At 35.7% G+C, this 12,772-nt stretch overlaps 1 protein-coding gene across 3 annotated transcripts in view; it reads left to right on the forward strand.

The window, feature by feature from the left end:
• The window catches only part of DDHD1 (DDHD domain containing 1), a 95,229-nt gene extending 83,206 nt beyond the window's left edge, over window positions 1–12,023 (forward strand). For 2 of the 3 annotated variants that reach the window (XM_088024585.1, XM_028101583.2), the window contains 4 exons: window positions 45–297; window positions 1,310–1,501; window positions 3,995–4,078; window positions 9,382–12,023. In XM_088024585.1, coding sequence (XP_087880711.1) covers window positions 45–297; window positions 1,310–1,501; window positions 3,995–4,078; window positions 9,382–9,563 — 711 coding nt within the window. In that variant the 3' untranslated portion in view covers window positions 9,564–12,023. The remainder of the gene's footprint in view (window positions 1–44; window positions 298–1,309; window positions 1,502–3,994; window positions 4,079–9,381) is intronic. The other variant, XM_028101585.2, reaches the window with a different exon arrangement.
• The last annotated feature ends 749 nt before the right edge of the window (window positions 12,024–12,772 follow it).

Genomic DNA, 12,772 nt, shown 5'->3' on the forward strand with positions numbered 1-12,772 from the left:
ATTGTGCCTTAATGTTGTGTTTCTTTGAATTTTTTTTAATCAAGGCTTATAGATTAGAACCATTAATACTGAAACACTACAGCAACATTTCACCTGTCCAGATCCACTGGTATAATACTTCCAATCCTCTACCTTATGAGTACATGAAGCCAAGCTTTCTCCACCCAGCAAAAGAACCTACCTCAATTTCAGAGAATGAAGGCATTTCAACAATACCAAGCCCTGTGACCTCACCAGTCTTGTCCCGCCGACACTATGGGGAATCTATAACAAATATAGGCAAAGCAAGTATATTAGGTAATTTCTCTTAAGTATTTCTTATCAGTAAATATGAGCACTTTTTTAGATAGGCATTAAATTTGGGGTACTTGAAAATACTTTATGTATTACAAAACATCCAACACTTAATCCCTGTGTTTAGAATTAACTACCCTCTCACTGTTCATATTGAGAGCCAAAAGCCCTAAAGGTTCTCTAATTAGATCAGATCTTATAGTTTTAGACTATGAGATAGCTGGATATTCAGGGGAAGGTCTGGGAATCAAGACCCTCAATGTAATCTTGGCCTTGCCACCTACTGTGAGATCTTGGGTAAGTCACATCATTTTTAATGGTCTGCTTCCTCATCTGTAAAATGAAGGAATACTTGAATTCTAAGGGTGCCCCTGCCAGTGAGTTCCCTGATTTGTGTCTTAACAGTCTTTCAAACTGTGTCCATCCTGGGGGCAACAAGATTATTTAATTTCTCTTTAAATGATTGCCAACACCAGCCACAGTGTTTAGTGTAGCCCTGGAGCTCAATTATGTGCCACTTCAATTAGTCCATTGCTCTTGGTTATGGGTTGTCTTAATATAAAATGCCACAAGATGGCACTATAAATAGGCTTTTCATTGATATTTCACTTTGTTCTACAGATTGTTTATGATAGCTTTTTATAATATTCACCTAATTTTAGTAGTAAAGCATATCGATAATAAATACATACCCATGTCAATGGCATGGTTCTGTTATTAAAGTTTTTAATCTTACCAAACACTTGAATAAACAATGATCACTTGAATAAAATAGAATCTTTATTCTATTTTTTTGTAAGCTATATTCCTACAGTTTGTACAACTCTCATTCTATTCAACACCATTTTTACTTAGAAACCTACAATATAAATTGCAGTTTTCCTATGTTCCCACCCTGGAAAAATATGACTAGGGCTTGGTTCCTCTGCCAGTTGGCTGTAACTGTGGATAGTGCTCTGTAGCTTGGTATGTGGTGTAATTCAACAGACTGACTGCCCTGTTTTGTGAAATACAGGGGCCGCTAGCATTGGAAAGGGCCTTGGAGGAATGTTGTTTTCAAGATTTGGACGTTCATCTACGTCACAGTCGTCTGAGGCATCAAAAGACTCAATAGAAGACGAGAAGAAGCCAGTTACCTCACTTCCCACGACCACTGTTGCAACACAGACCCTTCCACACAGCAGTTCTGGCTTTCTGGATTCTGCATGTTAGTTCATACTCTTCTTTCCTTACGTTTATACCCTATCTCTTACAACTTGAGGCAGAGAGGATTAAGATACTGATAGGAGCAGTCAACTCTAAATCTAAAGCATAAGTTAGCTTTTAAAGAAAAAATGCTTTCCTTTGATTATATTTTTAAGTGTAATTCCCAGGTAAATGCAGTATTACTCTCTGCATTGGTGACTTAATAGTTAAGAACTATTAATAATCAGGGCCTGGTGGCAAGGTGTCTTAAACATCAAGTATAAAACAAATCTCTTTGGGGTGAGCACCCCCTGATTTTTATGAAGTAGAGTTTTTATAATATGGCCTTAAAAATTCATTTAACTGCTTCAAACCTATGCTGTGTATATTCTTGATACTTTTTAAAAGCTACTATGCCAAAACCATCCTCCTGCTAATTCCACAGTTCCCTTCATCCAACCAAATTATAAGACTTTCAAGCTTATATTATTGTATTGGATCTGCTGTATGGCTTTCAATCCTATCCCAGCTACCTAGCAAAAGTAGATATTCAAGAAGTGAGTGAATGAATGGATGGTTATGCTGGACTTAGCATTACCATGGAGCTTTATTTATTTTTTCCAGTAGATTTCTAAGGTTTAAGATCTTGAATAGTTGTGAAACTCTTACACATTTATTACATATATCTAATTCCAAGGGTCTAAATTTGAACCTTATTTTTAAGTGTCCATTAAAATAAGACTAGTAAGTCCTGTTTTTCTATTGATTTACATAAGGAAATGTGGATTCTCAAACTAGCTCCTTTTTGTAACTATAGCAAGCAGAAAGCTTTCCTTCCTTTGTCAATAAATGTTTAAGCAGATTTTATTTCAGATACTTGTAGCCTTATTTTCTTGCTGTGTCTGCTGCTCTGAATTTTAAAATGACCACCATCCCTTGCCATCCATAAAACGTACTTAAAAAGGAAACTCAGGTGTGGCAGTCCTAGAGGCTGGATCTTTCTCCACAGTCAACCCCACTCCAAGGAATTATCCTGGACATTCCTGACTTGGACATTCCTATTTGGACCAGTAACATTTTTTTAACTTAATCCTATTTATGTCAGACTCTGAGTACTGAAAATTTTATAATTGTAAGCCTTTTGAACACTGCCTAGAAAATTCATTTTAGACTTTGATATTTGTACATAATTCATTTTTTAGTTTCTTACATAAGTTCCTATACTATTGCTGACTTGAGCTTTTACTTCTACTTAATATCAGAAATGTGACTGTAAAAATACAAAATTCTATTGTGACATGCCGAGGTCAAAACTCTAAGCTTCCGAGGAAAAATACTTTCAAAGAATTTTGTAAGATGGCAGGTAAAAAGTCACAATTCCTTGTAATGTTAATGCCCCCGAGAAAGGGTGATGAAGACATAAAGAAAGAATCTATAGGATCTGAGGGAAGAAAGCTGTTTTTTAGGTCTTTTTATGATTTAACATAGTAATTTCAAAATGGTAGTAAAGAAACCTGTCTCTTTTTTCAGGACAGCAGTTTTAGAGGTGCTTAGCTATATTGCATCATTATAGTTTGATAGCTTAACAATATACTTTCTGTCATTCTTGCAATTCTTTGTTGGTCCTAATGGTAAATACCTTGTCGACTATAGACTCCACTAAATATGAGCTAATCATGACTCTTGGCTAACATATATTTATCTCTAGACATCGATGTAGCTATTAAAATTAAACTATAGAATTCCACATTTTAAACCAAATTCCCAAGATTTGCCTTACTAATTCTCAGACTTGCTTCAATAATACACTTTTCTATGTAATCCTGATTTAGACATTCCTTATGTCATACTTGCTGTGTCTTGCAAATCATAAAGCCTTTCTTCCTTAAATCTTCTTTCTGGAATTTGGTCATCATGACTAGGTGATTCTGGCTTCCTTCCTTCTTTCTGCTCACACTGATTGCCTCAGTTCTTCCTGATAACCTTTATTCTGAAGCTATGGATTCTCTTGCTTTTTGAAGATAAGGTGGACACAGACTTTGAATTCATGAATCAATCTGGGTTTCTCTCTTTGAAGAGTGTGTGTGTGTCGTCCACTGAAACCACTTTATTGTCATTGAGTTGAAGCATCTTAGATAGCTATTCTTCATGTCTTTCAAAAAGTCCAGGCTTATATACAGTGGTTTTATGGTTCCATTTCTTGTACTCCTCTGTGTTTGTAACATACTATAAAAAAAAAAAAAAAAAAATCTGTTTCTTTTAGCATATTTTGCCTCTACAAATTTTGGAGATATCTGGTTGTTAACAGATTATGACATTGTATTTCAAAGTTGATTATGCTTATATTTTCCATGAAAGAGCTCTTCATAAAAACCAAAGTGTGTACTTCTTTATGTATGCTAGGTTTAATCAGCATATTTGGGAGTAGTATTCTAACTTTTGGCCACTACATCATTGAAGGCCCTTTGTAACCATCAGCCAACACTTTACAGCATCTTGTGTTTTTTTTTCACAGATTTCAGACTTCAGGAATCGTTCTTTAATCTCCCACAACTTCTTTTTCCGGAAAGTGTAATGCAGAATAAAGATAATACCCTCGGTATGGTATATGTCAGGAATAGCGCCAGAATACTATGAAAATGATCTACTTAAAGGTCTTCTGCTCACTGAAAAATTGCATCAATTCTTCTGTGAGATCAGCTTGAATGTCACCATTATAGACTATTTTATATATATTTTCTTCCTGTATTTTCTAATCTTTAGTAGTAGTGGTCCTGAAACTCAAGTATTGATTAGCCACTCACCATGCTAAAATGATACTCCTGTACGTTCCTACAAAGAAGGAACCTTATAGAGAGGGAAGAAAAGCATTAGTCTGATTTCCTTCTTTATTGTCCTAAAGGCTTCAGAGAGGTTCACTGTTCTTTTCATGTAAGACATTTAGATATAAAAAGGTTTCGTAGTATGAGGTATGCAATCATTCCCAGTTATTTCACATGTCAGTAACATTACTCCTTAGGGCTGTAGGTATGCACAAATATTCAGCCTTCTTTAAGAGGGGTAGTGTTGTTTTTAAAAATTAGTGGTTTGGGATGTAAGAGATATTTTCAGCCTTTTAATTTTCAGCAGATTCTAAATGTATCACTAAGGATTTATCTTAGTTTAAAATCACTGTATCATTAACTTTCATTTCTTTCTCCACAGCTCCTCTCTCTTTCCTTTTCCTTTTTCTTTGTTTTTTAATATTGGATTTGTCTTTAACAAAAAATAATGTTACAAGTTTTTCCTTGGATTTTTAACCGCATCTAATTTTACAACTTCTTTGTTTAGCTGCTAATGTCCCATACTTTTTTTTTCTATTTTCAAAGAAAAAAAAAAACTCTTACTTGGTTAAAAATTCCAGAGCAATATTTTAATATAACAAACTGATTTGGGTTTTTTTTTTGCTCCCTAGCAACAGTTTGTGTTGCTGTAACTTCATGAATTTTCCCCAAAGGAATGATCTTATATAAGTGCTCTCTTTGGCCCCACTCATGTAAATAGTCAAATCCATGAAGAAATTATTTGATTTGTACATTTTGCATATTTAATTGAAGGAAAATTAATCCACTCCTTTATCGTGCATTCAACTAGCCCTTATATCTACCATCTTAAAACCATCCCAACTATCTAGGCAACTAGACCACTAATCATAACTACACCAAACTAAATCAAATGGTAATATGTGTGTGGCTTCTATTTCTGTTCCCCTGCTTTTTTTCATTTTAACAATTACTTGTTAAAGGTTTACCATGAGTCAAGGTACCAAGCTAGTCACTAGAAAAGATACCAATATTAAACAGACTTCAGTACTGCCCACAAAAATGTAAATGCTGGTGTTGAAATTAAATATTTTCTAGAGAATATATATATATATTCTAGTAGGGAGGTGAATAGCTACATGAATAATTATAGTATATGGTAGAATATGATAAGCCACATAACAAAGGTACAGGTAAAGGACTCTTGTCGGTTCTAGGGAATGAGAAAATGCTTTCAGGTAGGAAAATCATAAAAGGCTCCGTGGAAGTAGGATTTGGACATGCAAAGATAAAAAGATGTTTCAGGAGAAAAAACAGCATAAGCAAAGCACAGGGTATGTAGAGAACCAGAAGTTAGTTAAATGGAAGGGAATAGTTCTAAATAGGATTGGAAAAGTTTCTTAAACCAGATTGTAGAGGGTCCAACAAATCTGGCCATCTCCTGGAGTTTTTTGTATTCAAGATTTACCCATAGAGCCTACATTTACCCATAAAGCCCATCTGTTCTCAAACATGAGGTATTTTGAGTATCTTTCAAGGATAGATTAGTATTGGGAAATTATTTTGGCAGATATGAAAACTGATTACAAAACTCATTTTAGAGTTTTTGTTTTTGTTTTTTTAAGATTTTATTTACTTGAGAGAGCGAGAGTGAATGAAGGCGGGGGTGTGACAGGGAGGAGGAGAAGCAGACTCCCCACCGAACGAGGAGCCCGATGCGGGGCCCCATCCCAGTACCCTGAGATCATGACCCTAGCCCAAGGCAGATGCCTAATGACTGAGCCACCCAGGCACCCCAGAGTTTTTGTTTTTTCAAAGAAAGGACAGTTGGAGAATATTCTTAAATATATTTGAAATTATAACAATTCACAAAATATAGATATTCCTTGAATGTCAGACACCTAACCACATGAAATGTATAGCTGAACTGAGGTAGCACAAAAATAGGAAGACATAATATACCAACAAGAACTCAGCATAATCTTTTTGATTATGAAAGAGTCTTTTGCCAGTCATTTGAAAACACAGTTTCCTTTACTAGTATTTTTCTTGGTGTCTGCCTGTAGCCAAAAATAATGCAATTATAACCGTAATTATTACTTAAAATAAGATAACTTTTTCTTTTAAGATTTATTTATTTGTTAGAGCGAGAGGAGGGGGAGGGGAGAAGAAGACGGAGAATCCCAAACAGATTCCCCACTGAGCGCAGAGCCCAACTCAGGGCTCTATCTCATGACCCTGAAATTCATGACCTGAGCCAAAACCAAGAGTTGGACACTTAACTGACTGAGTCACCCAGGTGCCCCCAAGATAACTGTTAAGATTAAGTTTTTGAAAATTTCTCTACAGGAAAGTTAAGATGTTTCCATTAAAACAGTAGAAACCTGTCCAATTAGTACACATTTTAATACTAAGATGCTCACTTTCTGTTCACACATATTTTGTTTAATACCATATCCATGTGGACAAGCCTTGTACAGAGAGTTCTCTGATGAAAGCACAGTACTGATGACACTTTACCTCCATACTTCATAAATTGCAGACATTCACTTTGGGGAAACAGGCCTGTATGCGAGACTCCCCAGAAAAGCAAAGAATCCCTGTTTTAAAGCAGTATAAGCAAACTGCTAATGATTGTTAAAATCTAACAGTCTTTTTCTCAGTTTTACTTCTCTTCAGTTGTTCAGGATCTCAGTCTTTGTGGATCGAGGAATTCTAGCCCTCAGGCACTCAAAAGAGAAGAAAGGACAAAGTGATGATATTACGTTCTCCTTTCTCTTTGACCTAACTCGGTGAGAGAAACTAGGAAAAAACTACCAGCTGTGTTGTGCCACCCATTTTTGATATTTTAATCATGAGAAAGTAGGTCCAAGGCAGTTCCATATAGATTTGGGCCTACTTTGGCCAAGAGCACATCTCACAGCACATAAAGAATGGTACTGCCATCTAGACCCTTGCTCCCCTGGAAATTCTGTGATCTACATAAAAGGGAGAGAGAAAATGAGACCTGGGCCCACCTAATTGCATCTCTCCACCAGCAGAACCAACACATGTGAGGTCAGCTGCACTAGCAGCCAGACTGCCTGTTGTAAATCTTTTAAGGAAAATGAGAGACAAACTGATTCATCGGGTACAGGCTGGCTACCTTACATTAGTCCCATTTTGATGAGGACAGATTACAGATAAATAGCAAGGGATAGGAAGTCCCTGTAGATGAGAAGAATGACAAAGGCTAATGATAAATTCAGCATTTGAGTGTCTAGTGTATGAAAGGCAGTGTTTCACGACAGTAACAGCATTTAAGAATAAATGTCAGGGACACAAAATCAAAGCCAAATAATACTTGCTATAACACAAAAAGTTTCCCTTTCTTTGACTCTAAAACAACAATTCGACTTAAGACTGTTAGACTAGGAAGACATTCTACAGTAGCATTTTAAAGTAGAAATTATAACTTGGTGGTCTTCGCCGATACGAATGTGTATTTTTCTCATCTCTTCTGTTTCTCCTCATATTTCTCCTCTTCTCTTTATAACTAACTCCAGTTTGACTTCTCTTCATCATGCTTGAGAATTCCAGTTTCCTCTTTTTTCATCTTCCTGTCTGTTGTGCCAGAATGTGCCTACAGATCAAACTCAAATGTCCCGTGGAATTCAAAAGACAAAAGATTCAGACATTACTACCCCACAGTTCCACATATGGATTTCAGCTATTTCTGATGTATTGTGGATTAGCTTATTGTAATTTAAATGAGAAAAATAGCAGTTTAAAAAAATTATAAAAGGCCTGTGTCAGTATATTTTACAAGTGTTTTATAACCTAATTGGTATTTATGCTGCTTAAGGTAATCTTACCTGAAAATGTATAGGTAGATCCATGGACTTTCCTTATCAGAAAAGCATAGTTGAGTAGAAAAGTAACAACTATATGCATTTTTAAATCACCAGTGGCTCTTGTCACAAAGTACCTATTTAAAATAAGCATTAGCTAAACATTTATATGAAAGCATTCTCTAAAGTGAATACGATTTCCTATGTGCAATTACCAAATTCAGTGGAAAGCAAAACCCAACTTTTGTTGCAGCCACCTTGATATTTGCCACCTTTTACTTTCCACATCTTCTGGCACTCTGAACAAAGATCTGAGTGTTTTTTTGTTTTTAAGAGAGTTCCTTCAAAATATTATATAGCTCAATGACTGTTTTAAAGGAGTTCCTAAAGATCGAAGTATTGTTTTTCTAAGTGTTTTATCTCTGAGGACTTATTAAATGAATCCTTGGTAATTCTATGATAGCCTCAATTTTTCTCTAACAGGTATTGCAAGGACTTTCTGTGGGCTTTAGAAAAAGACTTGATTGAATTCACTGATTTGTTTGAGGACAGCACTGTTATAAATGAAGTCCTTCCTCCCAAGGATCACCACTGTTCCTCCCAGTTTAACTGTCCACCCAGTGGATTCTTTATCGATCATATATTTTGTGAGCACTTGTATGTCCCAGGCACATGTGAGGCCCTGCTGATTGCGTGGGGACCAGGCTGTGTGACAGCAGCCACATGGGGAGTCTAGGGCTGCAAAAAGTCACCACCGAGCGAGGTGATGGATAGGCCCTCCCCAGGGAAGGAGCCTTTGAGTGACCTGTGCACCCCCACAGACATTATTGCATATGAGCTTGGCGAACAATTTTGCAGGAAAGCTGTTTTCCTTATTTTAGATTAGGAACAAAAATTAAATGGGAAAGCTAAGATTTGAGCCTAATTTCTTTACTCCAAATATACTCTGTGATACCAAGTGAATTTTTTTGTTTTATTCCTTTATTATTCCATATTGACCTGAGCATACAAAAGAAAGGACTCCACCAAAGAGAATTCTGAGCTGTTGAGGCTGCTTTGGGTGTTGTGTTTTTTGGGGCTTTTTGTTTTTTGTTGTTGTTGTTGTTTTGTGGTTTTTCCCCCCATAAGCTTAGAGTGGAAAGTCACTAAAGGAAAAAAAAGATAATTAGGAAAATCACTTCTATTAGCTAAGTTTTTGTTCTCAACTCTAGGTGAAGTCTATATAGAACATATTGTAATACTTACTCCTTTGTGTGACTTTTTCTTTTTAGTGGAATTGGATCACAGAATTGATTTTGAACTCAGAGAAGGACTTGTGGAAAGCCGCTACTGGTCAGCTGTTACGTCGCATACTGCCTATTGGTCTTCCTTGGATGTTGCCCTCTTTCTTTTAACCTTCATGTACAAACATGAGCACGACAATAATGCAAAACCCAATTTAGATCCAATCTGAACTCTTGAAGGACATTAATGGCCCAAAACTGATTTCTTTCTGTTAAAATATGTGTGTCAAGATATGGACATATCAGGTTTAAGTGTGTTTCAGTTTTGTTTAGGGCAAGAAACATTTAAATTTAAAAGCACTTTATTTAAAAAAACAAAAATATTTTTTCAGTCTGAAAGAAATTATTTACAGTTTTCATCATTTTAATTATGAGTCTGACAGAACCCCCTGCAGAAAATCAAGCACGACCTGGAATTGAGTTTGGGTTATAAATCACAATCTAATTTCTCCAAATATAAAGGCATATTAATGAGTTGAATCTAATGTATTAACCAAAATATGTTGTAAATCTAAAATGGCCAAGGTCCAGTGTAGTCTATGTAAAGATCACTGGTGATATCACTGTTGTAGATTCCTATGAAAGCTTCTATTTCCATAGTTCTTTGAAACAAGAGGATGACAGGTTTCAAGTGTTTTGAATTTAACTTGCTTAGAAAAATTAATGCTAAAAAAGAAACAACTACTGTATTTATAATTTATTACCTCTAACGGCTTTATTTCAATATATGAAATATGACATTTTTAAAATGTTTCCTTTGAACAATTTAATAACCACCTTTGTTTTCTATAGCATTAAGACCCTTTTTTCCTCAAAACTCCATCTTTATACTCTTCAGATGAATATATAGACACTGTGGCATACTTTCAGTATTTTTTTCATTAAAAACTTGTGGTTTCACATAATTAACACTAGTTATTTTGAAAAAAATGAACTTTTTACTATGTCACATGTACCTCAGAGAAAGCTAAAGTTTTCTAAATTTGACACAAAGTACTCCATCGTGGCTACATTTCATTAACTTTATTGGACAATTAGTAAACAACTTTGGAGTAGTGAGTACTACGACTATTTTAAATATATAAACATCGGTGTGCCAAACAATTAACATATATAAAGGGATGGAGTGCCACTAACACATTTTACTTGTGAAGTGTTTAAGAAAACCTGGTTGAGACACAAGGCACATAGATCAGGATTCTAAGGCACTGGGAGAGTTTTCCTCCACTGTGATTGTCTCCACAGTGCTTCTCATCTGAGGAGCCCAAAGTGCTTTAAGACTCAGTCATCTATGTGGTAGCTCCTTGAGGTAAGTAAATGAGTGTTTTTCTCATGTTACGTGTTAATACACTAAGGCACCAAAACATTTTAAAGTGCCTTGAATTAGATTACAGAACAAACAGAAGAGCTCAGATTGAGGCTAGACTATATTCTTTTATATGCTGTAGTGACTAGTAATTCACATGTGACCTCTTAGTTTGCAAACAATAATAATCACAGAAGTTGCAATGCATAATTTGGAGAAGAGACTGTGAAGCCAATATTTTACCCTACCTTTCGAATATGTTCTGGGGTTCTCACATATAGAGGAGAGTTACTTAGAGGAGATCATCTCTACCCCAACCAACCCTCACTTCTGAGTGGCTTCTACTAGGTTCCACTTAAGGTGCTTTCTTCACTTACCTTACAAGGGTTTTCTTAGCTGCCCAGTTGGATCAGTTGCACATCTCACCTACTCCTTTCTTTACAAAGTAGTGCAATCCATAGGCTCACCTATAGGTTTTCCTATAGCACCATCAGTCTTCTTGTCTATTCTGGCCTTTCATTGAATTTGCACAACAGAAAGCACTTCTTCTTAGTGCTTAAAAAGATCCCAAGGCTCCATGACCAAATATGTGACTCCCCGAGAAATGCTTGCTATAAAAGGCTTTTGATGAAATCTTAGCAAAGCTGAAGCAGTCTCTTTCGAATTTAGAGATTCCTGTGAACTCAGGTCATTTTCATACCCTAGTTTATTTCATAAGTCTAATTTAGTTCTCAGGAAAATTAAACTCCTGTCTCATATGACTGTATCATTAAAGGTACTTGAGCATATGTTGCTGTAGATGGTGTGACACTCAAATGTTTAGGAGCTTTAAGGGATTCATTCTTAACCACTAGAATGCGAAGAGCCCTTTTTACCTGAGAAGAGTAGAGTCTATCAAACCTTTTAATTTGCTATTGAGTAAAAAAAAAAAAAGATACAGCTATTGGCTATATTATCTGCTTCTCATTTTTCATGTTGAGGAAACAAACTTAACCATATGGAGTTTATTTGAATTCTTGAAAAGAGCAACACTCCCCCCTTGGCAAAATGAGATATTCTGGATTACTGAACAGGTATTTTGTTTTCATTATTTCATCAGTAGAGATGGTGATCTTGATTTGATAGTACTCTTCTTGTTTCCATGTCTCTGCATGTTATCATGGAATGTACTTGTATATACTCAAGTAATATACAGAGTATGTGTAATTCTGGCTTGATTTAGAAGCTAAGTCCGTTACTGAGTAACATTTTGCAACTTTATTCCAGCAAGTACTAAATTGGCCAAAAAGTTCTGTTTTTGATACCATTAAAATTTTATTCTCTATTTTGTGTACATGCTATGATGATTCTTCTGAGTATTGGTCAGATCATTCAGTTTTAACCTAGTTAGGGTCCCAGGAATTATCAAAACTTAGAATAAGAATGTTTCAGATTAAATCTTCTTATTTTTACTTTGAAATTAGCTTTTGCTAAAGCCTTTTGTTAGTTCATAACTTTATTTTCAGCAGGAATTATGCTTATGTTAACAATCTATCGTTACTGTATTATAGAATATAATTACAAAATGCACTGGAACTACCCCTTTATACGTGAAGCAAACCCTAAGAATCTTATCTTTTACTTCTTCCTATTAAATAGCATCTGTCAGCTTTTGGAAATTCTCAACACTGCACATGTTCTGTCGAAGCCTTCGGACAGTGACATGTGAACACTTGTCCTCACCTCTTCTCTCTGTTGTTTCCTCCTTGGGGGCTGAAGTGTCCTGGTTTACACGGCATTCACACACCATATGCCTGCTTTGCATTTCCCTGAAGAGTAGACAGGGAAAGGAAACCATCAGTCGTGTCCCAGTCAGTTCACCCTTCATTTCAGTAATGGCGCCTGAGCCCCTTAAAGTAGAGCAGACCAGACCTAGAGATTTCACTGTAAGGTCTGCAGTGAAGGAAAAACAATTAAATGGCTTTCTTGTTAATCAGGTTGGTTAATATTTCTGTCTTCTCAGCTACTACATTTGGATAATTGAGAAAGTTAATTTGAGTGTGTGTCTTAACTGTTTCTTTTAATACTTTTTAT

Source organism: Eumetopias jubatus, unplaced genomic scaffold, assembly GCF_037043125.1.
Source record: "Eumetopias jubatus isolate StellerSeaLion01/CBP00866 unplaced genomic scaffold, mEumJub1_p1.0 scaffold_7, whole genome shotgun sequence".
Taxonomy (NCBI): Eukaryota; Metazoa; Chordata; class Mammalia; order Carnivora; family Otariidae; genus Eumetopias; species Eumetopias jubatus.